Source organism: Rhincodon typus, chromosome 4 (assembly GCF_021869965.1).
Source record: "Rhincodon typus isolate 14 chromosome 4, sRhiTyp1.1, whole genome shotgun sequence".
In the NCBI taxonomy this organism is placed as follows: domain Eukaryota; kingdom Metazoa; phylum Chordata; class Chondrichthyes; order Orectolobiformes; family Rhincodontidae; genus Rhincodon; species Rhincodon typus.
The window spans coordinates 49,187,564-49,201,894 of record NC_063335.1 but is presented as its reverse complement, the minus strand read 5'-3'; the positions used below and the strand labels follow the sequence as shown (position 1 = coordinate 49,201,894).

General features: G+C 41.5%; 1 protein-coding gene across 1 annotated transcript in view; it reads left to right on the top strand.

The window, feature by feature from the left end:
- LOC109936690 (grainyhead-like protein 2 homolog) overlaps positions 1 to 4,955 on the top strand; it is a 120,533-nt gene extending 115,578 nt beyond the window's left edge. The window contains exons 14-16 of the mRNA XM_048596324.1: positions 1,757 to 1,842; positions 2,483 to 2,547; positions 3,776 to 4,955. Coding sequence (XP_048452281.1) covers positions 1,757 to 1,842; positions 2,483 to 2,547; positions 3,776 to 3,890 — 266 coding nt within the window. The 3' untranslated portion in view covers positions 3,891 to 4,955. The remainder of the gene's footprint in view (positions 1 to 1,756; positions 1,843 to 2,482; positions 2,548 to 3,775) is intronic.
- The last annotated feature ends 9,376 nt before the right edge of the window (positions 4,956 to 14,331 follow it).

Here is a 14,331-nt window from a genome sequence, read left to right as displayed (position 1 = left end):
TTGAGTTGGTGACCACTGGACATGGTTGGGGAGGGGCTGCTATACTGCCTGCAGAATGGCTACCAAATTGGGGTCGAATAGCATGGATTGGCTGCCTCCACCCCTGTGGAGTGGTTAGCTGATCAGCATCTGAACCATTTCTATGAAAGTTCCCAAGTGAGGGAGCTTATAGCTTAGTGGACTCACAATCTAGAGCTCTAGGCTAATGCTTTGAAGCCAAAGGTTCAAATCCCACCATAGTAGCTGGCATTTAAGTTCACTTAATAGGACCTGGAGCTGAAGGTTAGCCTCTGTGGTGGTGAGAGCTATCATTTGTCGACTCTTCTAAAAGCATATCTGATTCATTCGTGTTCTTTAAAAATAAACAAGTTCCCAAATGGCAAGAATGGATCAGGGAGCTGTCTGGACCAGATTAGCCCATATTTTCCCAGCCTTCCCATACCCTGCCTCTAAAGCCAAGAGAATTCGGTCCATTGGTTTACTTGCAAGTAACCTCAGCAAAATGAAAATATATATTTCTTATTCGAAGATATTCTGTTGGCTCAGCCTTTGGATCAGAAATCATCTTTTATTCTGTAGCTTCATTATATCGTTATAACCATGGAGGTTCAGAATTCAGATGTCTGGATGAGGTGAAGGCTGTAGTCTTGACTGACATCATGAGGCCACCTTTCAGTATGTAGCCAGGAGTAGACCATTCAACCGATTGAGCTTGTACTGCTTCTCTAGATCAGGGTTTATCGTTTCCTCATTTTCCTACACTATCTCCATGTCCCTTAAAGTTGTTAATCTCCATCAATTTCAGTCCTCAATCTGCTCAATGATTGAACTTCCACACTGGCTAGGTTAGAGAATTTCAAAGATTCATCATCCACTGACCGAAGAAATTTTTTTTTTATCTCCATATTAAATGCCGTTATCCAGCGATAATGTCCCCTGGTTCTAGAGTCACCAGCTGGGGAAATATCCTATCACCCTGCCATGCCCTTTAAGAATGCTGTAAAGCTTCAATGTCGCCTTTCTTTCTTTGAAATTCTAGAGAGTACAAGCCCAGCTTCCTCAATCTGTCCTCATTAGATAATCCCAGCAGCCCAGGGATTAATCTGGTGAACCTCTGTTTCACCATTTGTGTTTCTTGCTTGTGACCTGGTCTCCCTTTCTGCATTATGAAAACACAATATTCAATGGATAGCCACTGATAAACCCCAGCACACTCCAGAAGGTAGTGAGCCTGTCCTAAAGTGGGAGGAGATTAGTTTACCATAAATATTCTCCTCCTTCAATCTCATTTATGGGCTGTTACTACTGAAGTGTGTCAAGGGAAAAGAAGAGAGAGAGAGCTCTATAGCTGAACTTGATGTTGCATTACTGTGTTGTGTAATCTCAGCCAATCTGTGGTTACTTTGGATGGATACTGATTGAATCCATGGATTAAACTGTGATCAAAGTATATTCAGGCTAATTTTACAAGATGGAGTCTTTGCTACAAAGCCTCACTTGCTGGCAAAGTACAGTGTTAATTTGGACGGCTGTACCACATGATCTTCCATCAATTAGATCTAATTGGCAAAAAATGAAGAAGAAGCCATTCTTCAATTGCTGACAGGTGCTGCAGTTGGCAAGGCTTCACTCTGGGAGCACGATTTCATAAAATGAATTTGTATTCATCAAGCTGTTTATGAACTTTGAGATTTTTCACTCTTTGACACTGGGATAAACAAATGTAATTTTAACATTGAAACGCTTGTGTTTCTAGTCCTGCTGTATGTACGGAAAGAGTCGGATGAGGTGTTTGATGCCTTGATGCTGAAGTCTCCAACTGTGAAGGGACTGATGGATGCAGTAAGTCAGCACTTTCCTGTTCATTTTGACGTCAGAGAGCTGCTCAATTTCCAAGTATAGAGTGCCATACAGGAACAGCAAGCAGTGAGAGGCAGGTTGGAATTACTAATGTAGCAGCTTCTGCACTGAGGCAAAAAAGTAGGAGAAGGAAGTGTGTATGTCTTTTTGGTTTTAAACCTTTCATCTAGTGAAAACAATGTGTAGAAGGAGTTGAAATTAGCCGGATTTGACTTACGGGCTTTTACTAACTTACAGTCACTGACCTCTTGTTGTCTGCACCGTTTTATCTTTGTTCATTTTCAAGACAGCTAGATTGCTAAATGACTAAAATGTACAAGAAGAAAGCTGTAGAAATAGAGCACACTACTGTCCACTCCAGAGGCTGCAATGGAGTGGTTGGGAGTGAGGTCTATTGTATTTAAATATTGAAACTTTCCTGAAATTTTTCATTTTCCAATTGGAACCAGGAGACAAGCTGTCTGTTTTGGAAACAAGCAAATCTCAATTTGGGGGAGACCTACCCAAAGAATTCCAATATATTTTACTTTTGAAGGAGCTAATCTTTGAATTGAACAGTTTGACCTAAAGAATTAATTAACAAACAATGTTAATTGTACCTCCTTCCTCTTTGCAATGCTAGTTATCTGACAAGTATGGATTTCCAGCAGAAAAGATTGGAAAGATTTACAAGAAAAGTAAGAAAGGGTAAGAAACATTGAGACTCTTAATCTAAAATGGTAACCAGTAAGATGGAAGGATACTTGAATGTCTTGAGGATCAAAAGCAAGATTTTAAACTAACATCTAACAGCATTCTCTTGTATCATTACTGTTCTGGAATAAGTCGCAGGTTCAAGAAATCACTAGCATTATTTTCTAACCAGGAAGTCGGTGACAATTTCCTGGAGGTTTCCTGTAATTAAATGTACATAATTTCCACATGTGGACCCCATCACAAAGACACAGAAACATGGAATTATGTATTTTGAATTAACCTTCAATGACCGTACAGAACACCGTAGCAATCTGACAGCAACAATTTAATTTTGAGTATGTCACATTGAATTGAAGCATTGGTGCAGAGATTTATTTCTCAAGTCATTTTTCTGTTGCACCTTCGGGAAAATGCTCTAATATACTGACCCGGTTCGGCGTCTTTACACTGACCTGGTTCAGTATTAGCAGCTAGTGGTGGAAACTCATCTGATGGTCCATTTGATTTAATGTTGAAGTGATTGGGAATGCTTTTTATACCTTGTAACTTTACAGGGGAAAATTTGTGTAGATCTTTCAGAAGCTAGAAAGTTTATAAAACAGTACATAAAAACAAATTTACTTTTCTTTTCATGGGAGGCAAGGCAGGCATTTGTTGACCATGGAGTGGGGATGGTAGATTTCCTTCCTTAAAGGACATTGGTAAACCAGATGGATTTTTACAACAATTGGATGAGAGATTCAAGGTCACTGAGACGAGTTATAGACATTTTCTAATCAATCTGTTCAGAAATGTTGTTATGCACACCTAGAAGCAGGTGGGACCTGAACCCAGACCTCCTGGTGCGGAGGTAGCAACACTACCACTGTGCTACAAAAGCCTCACAAAATAGTACATAGACATTTCTGAATCAACCTGTTCAGTTATTCTAAGTGTATTCACCGAATTCAGAGTCCATCAGGGGCTATGATGGGATTTGAACCCATGTCTCCAGAGTATTAATTTTGACCTCAGGATTACATACCATTGGCATTACTACAGGAGGAGGCAGCACCCTAATGGTTGTAATGGGGATAGTAATAGCAATACTGCAGTAATAACAATGGTATTCTATAAAGGAATGCTTTGGCCTTGCATGCAGAATGAGCACTGGATGGATTAGAAATAGAAATGAAAGAGGTTTTCCTTTAAATATTAACCTTTCTTTTCATCATTCTAGAATTTTGGTGAATATGGATGACAACATCATTGAACACTACTCCAATGAAGACACTTTCATTCTCAACATTGAAAACCTGGGTGACAGCTTCAAAATCACACTGACTGAAATTTAACAGGATTTTGGAATCGACCAACGGACAGTCCTTCTTCAAGAGATGAATCACAATTTGACAATTAGCAGTCCCAAATGTGACCACTGGTTAGCTATGAATGACTGATGAAGAGGAGTTTCCTTCAATCAAGTGGACTCTCTCTGTACATACTTCAGAAATCAATGAAGCATAAGTAGCAGTTCTTCTTGCATTTTACTTCATGTATAAATATTGACTTTTTTTATGGAACTAAATTATCATCCCAAAGAATTCAGAATAAGCAAAAACATGGTATTACTTGGACAGCAACATTTTAGCAATCAGCCAGATGTTGTTTGGTACAGTGCTGCCTGGTAGCGTCTTCTCTTACTCCCTCATGCTGATAGGCAGTTTCAGTCACTTGTTCTAATCACATACTAGTTTATTTCTACACTAGGTGCATCCAGCAATACCTCAGAACACAAGATTGTGAAATGAAAAAGTAACAGTCGTTCCAAAAGGAGAGCAACAAGATATGTGTCTTCACCTTTTAAGATAATTAAGGGAACTTCTACATGTGATTGCATTTTAGTCAAATGCATTTGTGATCGGACTGGCATACACCTAACACTCCAGGCCACACAGATATCTGTGTTTTTACTTGGGTTCTCTATGTAGCTTTGAGGACCAGTAACATCATCTTTAGTAGAACTTGACACTAACTTGAAATAGAAATAGCATATATAATTGTAAAAATGTCTATAATGTGCAATATAAAATTTTACATAAGGCATGTTTACTGCCATTATGCTTTGGGTTGAGGGCTTTCATGGTAGTTGTGTATTTTTATTTTTAATATAAAACCTGTTTCCTTCTTGTCTATATAATTAAGTTTGAAAGACATCTTGAGATTATACACAGTGACTGTATAAACTACTCTCCAGGCTATTTAAAGGATTTGGGAAACTTGAACGTTTTTACAAATTGTGAAAAAATAACTGTAGACAAGGTAATATTTTTGGAAATGGGAGTCGGGATCTTTTCAGACTTTAAAAAGACAGTTGTATTTTATTTTTTGTACATTTTTTTTAAAAAGCAAAATAAACTTCCGAGTGTAAATGGATGTGTTATTGTCTTTTCTACATGGAGAGATGTAATTGTAGAGAAGACCAATCCTGACCTCCCTGGAAGTTTGTATACGTACTTAGGATCAGAAGTTCAAACAACAGCAAATTGTTCACTCTTCATCTTTTCCCTCCACTCTATAGCCACTCCTCCTCTGCCACTTCTGTCCCTTGTATCCTCCTCTTTTTCCCTCATTTCTCATCTTAACCCTTAACCCTTAACCCTGAACTTTCTCCCCATCCCCTTCCTACTCCCCTGGCTCATTAACCTTTTTTCCAACCTTTTTTCCAACCTTTTTTCCAACCTTTTTTCCTTCCTCTTCTTCCAAGCCTCTATTTGCATTCCTTATACCTCCTGTCCATCATCAATTTGTTTCTCTTACATTGGTCTTAGTTGCTTCTCCCTCACTGCTGTTTTCTCCCCTCTCTCAATTTTCTGTTTTTGTCAAATTTGAAGTCTGAAACGTTGCCTCATATCAGTGCTGTCTGTTAGCTCACTGAATATTGCCACTATTTCTCCTAATCAAAATCGCATATGCAATTAAAAAGGTAGTTTAAATGAAGCCAATGTTATGTTAATGTGAGATGTCCAATTAATTTCAAAAGCACCTGTGTTCTGTTTTGATTTAGATTTTTTTTGAACCTTTACATTGAGATAACTATTCTCTGAGCTCTCTGTACATACTTCAGAAATCTTAGACTGCTTAGACTGATTAGCACCATCCTAGACAGTGACTGGAATTCTCTAACCCAGAGAGTTGTGGAGGTTAGACCACTGAAAGTATTTAAAGAGGTGGTAAATAGATGTTTGAAATATCGAGGAGTAGAAGATTGTGAGGTCCTGGCACAAGAAGGGAATTGAGGCCTGGGGTAGACCTTCCATGATCTTGTTGAGTGGCATGGCAGGTTTGAGGGGTTTGATTGCCCTATTCATGTTCTTATGAATCTCTGCCCTAGCCTAACCAAAGATAACGTTTTTGCCACTGAACATGGTACAAAATCATGCTTCTTGTGAGGACGATTATTATAAATGAATTAGCTCAAATATTTCCTTCACATGTGTTGTTCTTACTATAACATTTTGATCAAAACAATTAAACTTTGAGTTCTGATGATCCTGTAGTAAATGTGAAGTTATAGAGTCCTGACAGTGCTGAAACAGGCCATTCGGCCCAACAAGTCTACACCGCCCCTCCGAAGAGTATCCTACCCAGACCCATTCCCCTACTCCTGCATTTCCTATGTCTAACCCACCTACCCTAAACATCCCTGAACGCTATGGGCAATTTAACATGGCCAATCCACCAACCTGTACATCTTTGGACTGTGGGAGGAAACCAGAGCACCCAGAGGAAACTCACGCAAACACGGGGAGAATACCAGGGACCTTTCACGTGTGAGGCGAACGTGATAACCTCTACACTACGGAAACAATAATGAGGCTTTTGTTTTGGGGATAGCTAACTGGATATAATATCACAAGTTCAATGTAGGAGAATTAAGCAATGAGAACAGGCTGGGTGTGAAGGAATAGCAGTGATACATAGCAAGATGGAGATTGTAGGTAAATCATTGGCCTGAAGGATAAAGAGAGATTTAGAAGAAGACATAAAACATGGGAAGAATGTTAAAAGAGCAGATAGGCAATTTAAGGCAGTTTGTGGTAACTGTAGTTTTAATTTTTAATAGGGGTACAGTCAGGAGTGGGAGACAGATGTTCAGGTGTTAAGTCGAGGCTGATGGTGAGAGGGATCTGCTCCAGTGGCTGGCGCAAGGGGAGGTTGGGTCAGGAACAGTGGGGTGTGTCAGTCTCCTAGAGGAATGGAAGGTGTTGGGTCCCTTGAGTCAGGTCTTGAGGGAATAGGTGCAACAGTCCCTGGAAGGATGTTAGGTCAGGGTCAGGCGTAAATGTGCATGGTGCAGTTGAGGGTATGTAGGTTAGTATGAGGTCAGTTTAATAGTCAGGAGTTAACATTTCATAAATAATTATTTTACTTTCATTTCATCTGAAACTTTAAAAGTCTCTGATTTTTATGGAGACCTTGAGGTTCAAGGCATCGAGGAATCACTCAGAGGAAAATTCACTTTCCCATCCCAGGCAATTCTTTTTATTCATTCATGGGGTGAGAGCATCGTGGGTACTCCAGCATTTATTGTCCATCCCAGAAGGCAATTCAGAGTCAACCACATTGCTGTGGGTCTGGAGTCATGTAGTCCAAACCAGCTAAGGATGACAGCTTCCTTCCCTAAAGGACATCAGTGAACAAGATAGGTTTTTCTGACAATCCATAATGAATTCATAGTCATCATTGGACTTCTAATTCCAGATTTTTATTGAATTCAAATTTCACTAGCTGCCATGGTGGGATTTGAACCTAGGTCCCCATAACATTAACAGTCCAGTGATTAATACCACTAGGGATTCTGCAGCGTTTCTGTTGAGGTTGGTTGGCTCGCCGAGCTGGTTTGTTGTTCCGCAGACGTTTCGTTGCTGTGCTTGGTAACATCCTGAGTACAGCCTCTGATGAAGACTCAGCGAGCCAACCAACCTCAACACCCACAACCCGAGCTACAGATCTACTCCAAAACCTTAGAGAGTTTCTATGTACAACTCCCAACTACACTGGAAGAATGGTCATCTGGCCATGAGAAATTCAGCTCCATTGTCAATTAGTGCTGGCTTTGGCTAATTTAGTACAGTCCTGTGTCAGTCTAAGGTTACAAAGACTGCCCTGAAGGGCTAGAAGTTCTGGGTTCAGGTCCAAACTGTCCTGGTGTTGTATCAAACATCCAAAAAGGCTGATTAAAATTAACTATAAAGAACCATTTAGTATCCTAAGCTATACATTTTAAAGTATACAAACATATTAAAAGGACAGCGGTTGAACACACAATTTCTATAAATCATGATTCTAAAATATGCCTTTCTGACATGATAAAGAAAGGTTCATTGTCCATTTCAGTAATTAGGTTCTGGGCGGGAAGTGCCCATGGTCAACCTTTATGACCTGCCATCGATAAAGGCAGGTTGGTCAGATCTTTAATGATCACTTAAAGGCCTCATCCCAATCAGGCTGCAATTATTTTAGCTGCAGGTGAGTGTGAAAGTCAGTCTTCCCATCTGGTAAACCGGTGTGGGCAGACTGTCAAGTTATTGTTGTGGGGGGGAGCAAATTCTACACAAATTTGGCCAAGACTGAGGGACTTCTCCTTCGGCAGGAGCACAGCCTTTGAGAGCCAGCCCTGCTCCCAGTTCTGACACTCTCCCTGCAACTAAAACCCCAGAAACAGCTCCCACCCCCACAAAAAGGCACTGATTCTCTATTGAGGGGTTTGCTGCCCTGGCAGCAGTCATTGCTTCTGCCATGGCAATACTGAGTTCTGAAGATGCCAGTCTCTGGCCAGGAGGAGCAGACATCACTGTCCCACAAAGTGATCCCACTGAGTGACTACTTGGGTAACTTTGATCAGCTGGCGATCTCATTTGTGGTGGAGAGGTACGTTCTGTATATTATGGCATCTGCCCCCAAAGTGTGAGGTCAAATTTGATAATCCTGGCATTGTTTTTGCTGTGACAAAGGCCATGACTTTGAGACTATTTCAATGGACTTGCCTTCACACTGACTTCAGCAAGGAGACCCTTAACAAAAGAAGACACATTAATCCTAGTCAAGTATTTTGTGTGGCTGAACAGTAACATATTTTGGAATTTAAATAGTCAACATGTTTTAGTATTCTCCAATGGAAAGGTTTACAACAGACAATGCAGTTATGCAAACAATTAATTTTATTATGATAAGCTAGAACGAGTTCAGGCAGGGGACATGCCCCTTCCGTTCACAAGAGTACTCTTCATTATTCTGAGACAATCACAGTCAAGTGACTGAGGCAAAATAGATTTCTGAGTAAGATGCAAGTTGAAAGCACAGTAGTTTTCAAACTGGTACGATAAACAAAATGTGTTTTAAATGTAAGTTTATTTGACACTTTTACTCACTACAGATTATGGAGAAATGAATCATTAGTTTAGTTTGGGATTATGGTTGGCATGGACTGGTTGGACCAAAGGGCCCATTTAAATGCTGTATGACTCTATGTATGCCATGACTTTGAAATCAACCAAATATCGGTTAGCTACGTTTAGAAACCAGTACTTGTTCCTAGTGGTCGTGCTTAACTTGAAACTTTAACTCTTTTGTTCTCCACAGATGCTGCCAGATCTGCTGGGTTTCTCCAGCATTCTCTGTGTTTACTTGTGATATATTTCTGCAGTATTTTGCTTTTATTTTTCTAAAATAATTTACCAATTACCAAACTCCTGTAGATATTGATTGTAGAAATATTTAATCACACTTTCACATTCATTCCCCACATATATTTTCATTGCTAATACACAAAGAAGCAGGAGTAGGCTAATCAATCAATTCCAACATCAGATCAGGCAGAGAGAGAAATGGGGTACTGAAGAAAGGTGATAGAACTAAAACTTTGGGCATGGTTTTTGTGAATGGCTGGTGGGATCTCAATTCATAAGTCCTGGTCCCATTTCTGACAGATGTACTTCCCAGAGGAGGGAAACCCAAACTTAGAAAGTCATTTGCACGTGGTGTTGAGTTCAAATTGACTCTATCCTGGCTGTTAAAAGGGCCTGAACCCACAATTGTTGAATTATTAATTAAAGGAGTGGACATAAACTCTCCTGAAGGATTGATAAGGTCTGTTTAACTATCATGATCTGAAGTTTTTGTAACATGTGTTTTTAATTATAAATAAACTGGCTGCGCTTAGGGATTATTTTAAAAAGTACTCAGCTGGATCACTTTGATCAACAGACCAGTTGGTGGAGCATCAATTCAAGCAGTTTCAAGAATTCTTTGTTTACATTTCCACAAGACCTGTTATGAAGAGCTTAGCCAGGTTGCAAAAGTTACAATAATCAATCTCTCCATGTATTTTTGAGTTCACAGTTTGGCAATTTTAAAAGGCTATTTAAGGATTGAGGTATGGCTTCCACCCTAGGATCCTAAAAAACAACTAGCTACAGAAATAATAGATGCATTAATTGTAATTTTCCAAAATTCCTTGGATTTCAGAGAAGTACTGAAGGATTGGAAAACTGCCAATGTGACACCTTTATTCAAAAAGGGAGGCAAACAAATGGGTAACTAGGCTGATTTGTCTAACTTCTACTGTTGGAAAAACATTGAAATCATCATTAAGGAAGTAATAACTATACATTTGGAAAATCATAATCTAATTAGCAGAGTCAATATGGTTTTATGAAAGAGAAATTGTGTCTGACTAATTTATTAGAGTTTTCAAGGAAATCTCAACTAGAGTGGATAGAGGGGAACCAGTAAATGTGTTATATTTGGACTCCCAGAAAGCCTTCGAGAAGTAACCACACAAAAGATTAAGTCATAAGAGCCCATGGTATTAGAGGTAGTATATTTGGGTTGATAGACTAATGGGCAGGAAACAGCAAGTGGTGACAAGGGATTCCTTTTCAGGTTGGCGGCCTGTGACCAGTGGGGTTCCACAGGGATCAGTGCTGGGACCACAACTGTTTACAATATATATTAATGACTTGGAGGAAGGAAGCAAATTTACTGTACACAAATTTGCAGACAACACAAAAAGAATAGAAAGGCAAGTTGCAAGAGGGTACAAATAGTTTACAAAGAGATATTGATAGGTGAAATACGTGGTGAAAAGAGGTGAAATAGGGCAAAAAAATGGCAAATGGAGTATAATGTGAGAAAATATGAAATTGTGCATTTTGAAAGGGAGAACAAATAAAACTGTAATATTTACGTGGAGAAAAATGGCAAAAAGCTACAACACAAAGGGAATTGGGGGTACTAGTACATGAAATACAGAAAGCTAGCACGTAAATGCAGCAGGTAGTCAGGAAAGCTAATGGAATGTTGGCCCTTATTTCAAGGGAGTTGGATTATAAGAGTCGGCAAGTCCTACTGCAACTGTACAAGGTGTTGGTGAGACCACATTGGAGTATTGTGAGCAGTTTTGGTCCCTTTTTTGAGGAAAGATATCATATCATTGTAGGCAGTGCAGAGAAGGTTCAAGAGGATGATCTGCAGTATGGAGGGATTGGCTTATATAAAAAACAGCTAATCAAGTTGGGATTCTAATCATTAGAATTTAGAAGAATGAGAGATGATGTTAATGAAACATTCAGGATTCTTAAGGGGCTTGACAGGGTAAATCGAGTCATGGAGTCATACAGCACGGAAACAGACCCTTTGATCCAACCAGTCCATGCCAAACATAATCCCAAACTAAACTAGTCCCACCTTCCTACTCCTGGCCCACATCCCTCCAAACTTTTCCTGTTCATGCACCTATCCAAACGTCTTTTAAACGTTGTAGTTGTACCCATATCCACCACTTCCTCAGGAAGTCCATTCCAGCTGCGATCACCCTCTGTGTAATTGTTGAGAGGATATTTCTCCTCATGGGAAAATTTAGGACCAGAGGGCATAGTCTCAGAATAAAGTGGCACCATTTTAAGACTGAGATGAGGAGGAATTTCTTCTCTCAGAGGGTTATGAGTCTTTGGAATTCCTTACCAAAGACAGCAGAGGGAGCAGATTCCTTGTGTATAAGACTTTATCAGTCGGGGAATCAAAGGTTAAAGGGAAAACTCAGGAAAGTGGATGTGTGGAATATCGGATCAACCATGTTCCAAATGAACGGTGGAGCAGGCTCGAGCAGCCGAATGGCCTACTACTGTTCCTATTTGTTATCGTCTTATATGAATAGAAGTTTGTTTTTTTTAATCATAGACTAACCACATGTGGATATTTAAAGCTTCGACAAATGTGAATTTCTTACACTATCAAGGCTGTATAGTCAGAGCCATACTGAACTTTTAGATTTTCTAAAAATCTCCACATGGCCCCTGAAGGCAACCCATGGTGTATATAGGAACATTGACATAGGTTTGTGAGGGGGCGTGGGAGTTGGGTGGCAGACCAGTTAATTCTCATTCTTTCTCCACAGATGCTGTCTGACATGCTGTGCATTTCTAGTATTTTCTAACATTATTGCAAATGTCCAGCATCCTCAATGCTTTGTTTTGGACTTGATGGCTGAATCTTACATTTTTATGGCTAAGCCTGTGTTGTGTCGACTTTTTTGGAGGGATTTTCACCCTCAGGCCCAGTGAGATTTCTTGCCACGTCTTACCAAGCTACCTACCACACCCCATCTTCTGGTCAGTCTGTCTGATTCTATCCTGTCTTAGCATGTACCATTCCTGGAACAACTCACCATTCACTGGATAATTACTGAAAGACTATCATACCTGGTGCCCATGCTAACTTTAAAAGGTTGCTGTGCACCTGAGCAAGCACTGGCATTCTGAACCTGCCCAGAATGTTTTCTGGAGATATTTGAGAAGGGGTGGGGGGCAGTTGTAGTGCCACGATTCTCCTGCAGGAGGTTCTGGTCAAGGAGGTAGAACAAAATGAGAGAAGTCATTTTGGAGAACCAGCAGAGGATGCTGTGCCACCAGACCCTGACAGTCTGGACTGGTCAATACCCAGGCCAGTGCCATCTTGATGATCTAAGGAAATGGCCACTAGTGCAAAGAAGATCAATGCCCTCCTCAATTCCACCAAGGTAAGCTCCACTCTCTTCTCTCTCCTATCTTACCACTCACTGTATCTCTGCTCCTGCATCCTCTCTGTCCCTCACTCTCAACACTGAACCGCCCACATCCCCAACCTCCCACACTGCTAACCCTACACTCTCTCCCTCCGGACACCTCACCACCTTCCCTCCACCTGCACCAGCACTAAAAGCTGTGCTGCCCATGTCAATCTCACTCAGTCCCTCTGTTTCTCTCAGTCCAAGAGGAGACAGACCACACCATACCCCATGGTGGACAGGTGCCTGACATTAGACTCCTCGCTCATGAGGGAAGAATCCTCAGCCTCTCAGGATAAGACTGAGCCCGCTCCTGTGGGGATGCAGACAAATTATGTCCTGTCAACCAAGTAAGTTCCACTTTACGTTCCTCTGTAATTCTCCCATTAACTGCACTTGTAGGGTTACTCCTCACACACCACTGACTGCGATGCTTTCTCTCCCTCTTGTGGTTTGCAGATACCAGCAGCATCTCCACCACCTCCACAGTGAAACAGCTGGCATTCCCAGAAGCCATCTCTGAGGATGCGAGTACTGAACACTCAGAGGTAGCATCGGTGAGGCTGCTTCCCACAGCTTTCCCGCCTTCTCCCCAAACTCGACCCAGATACTGGCACCTCAGTAAGTAGGTCACATTTAGAAAGTTTGGGAATACAATCTGGTGAGCACCTCACTGTGACAGCTCCATAGCTGGCCAAGGAAGATATCATCCAGGCCAATGGCACTGGGAGGACTGCCAAAGACCAGGTACCTGCCCCAAGCAAGAGACGACCCCCGTGGTGTCAGCAAACAGGGACTTTGTCCACATGCACAGGAAGAACAGGAGCAGTGATGGGACATAGGTATGTGGGACACAATGGTCTTCATTGTCCAGTGCAGTGCTACAGTGAATCATGCCATCACCTGTCCGCCTCTATGGACAAGTTGGCAGCTGGAGTGGAGAGCCAGGTCCAGCACCCTCAAGGTCTGCTGGAAAGGTGTTTACACCTACTTACCCATAACTCCAGCCACTGGCCTCAGGACCAAAGGCATGACTACAGGGGGTCAGGGAACCTGGCTCTCACTCCGTGTGCCCCTTTCTCACAAGGAGACAGGACAGTGCCAGGACACACCCAGCTAGAGGAGGAATCACACACAGTTCCCTCAGAAGTCTCCTCACAGGACACTCCAGTGGTGGCTGGATCCTCCACCTCCACCCTCCCTTCCCCCTTTGGAAATTCACACTGAGGAGGATCCAGTTCCTTAGAAGACCCCCGGCATGTCTGGCCCATCTAGATACTAACACCCATTAGGGTCGCCCGACCACACGCCCAGCGTCAACAAGCTTCACTATCGAGCAGGCTCCCTGTACCCAAGCTGTAGAACCAGGGAGTACACTGAGATGTAGTGGAGGAAGAGGGAGAAGAAAAACTATTGAGGGCACTTTAGTGGCATGGGTGACAACACACTGTCACATTTCTATAAATTGTACAATTTTGACCTGACATCAGTGAGCTTGAGTCTATGCCAATGTAACTGTGCCAGGATGATACCTAACTCCATGCCCAGCAGGATATACCATAGACGGGTGTCTGTGTTGAGAATATACTGCAGCATCTGGAGGCAAGAGGAACAGGGCACATAAAGGGCAGTGATTTCTGCTGAGACCATTGGCCCTCATAGTCAACCATCACTATTCTCTCCTTGGC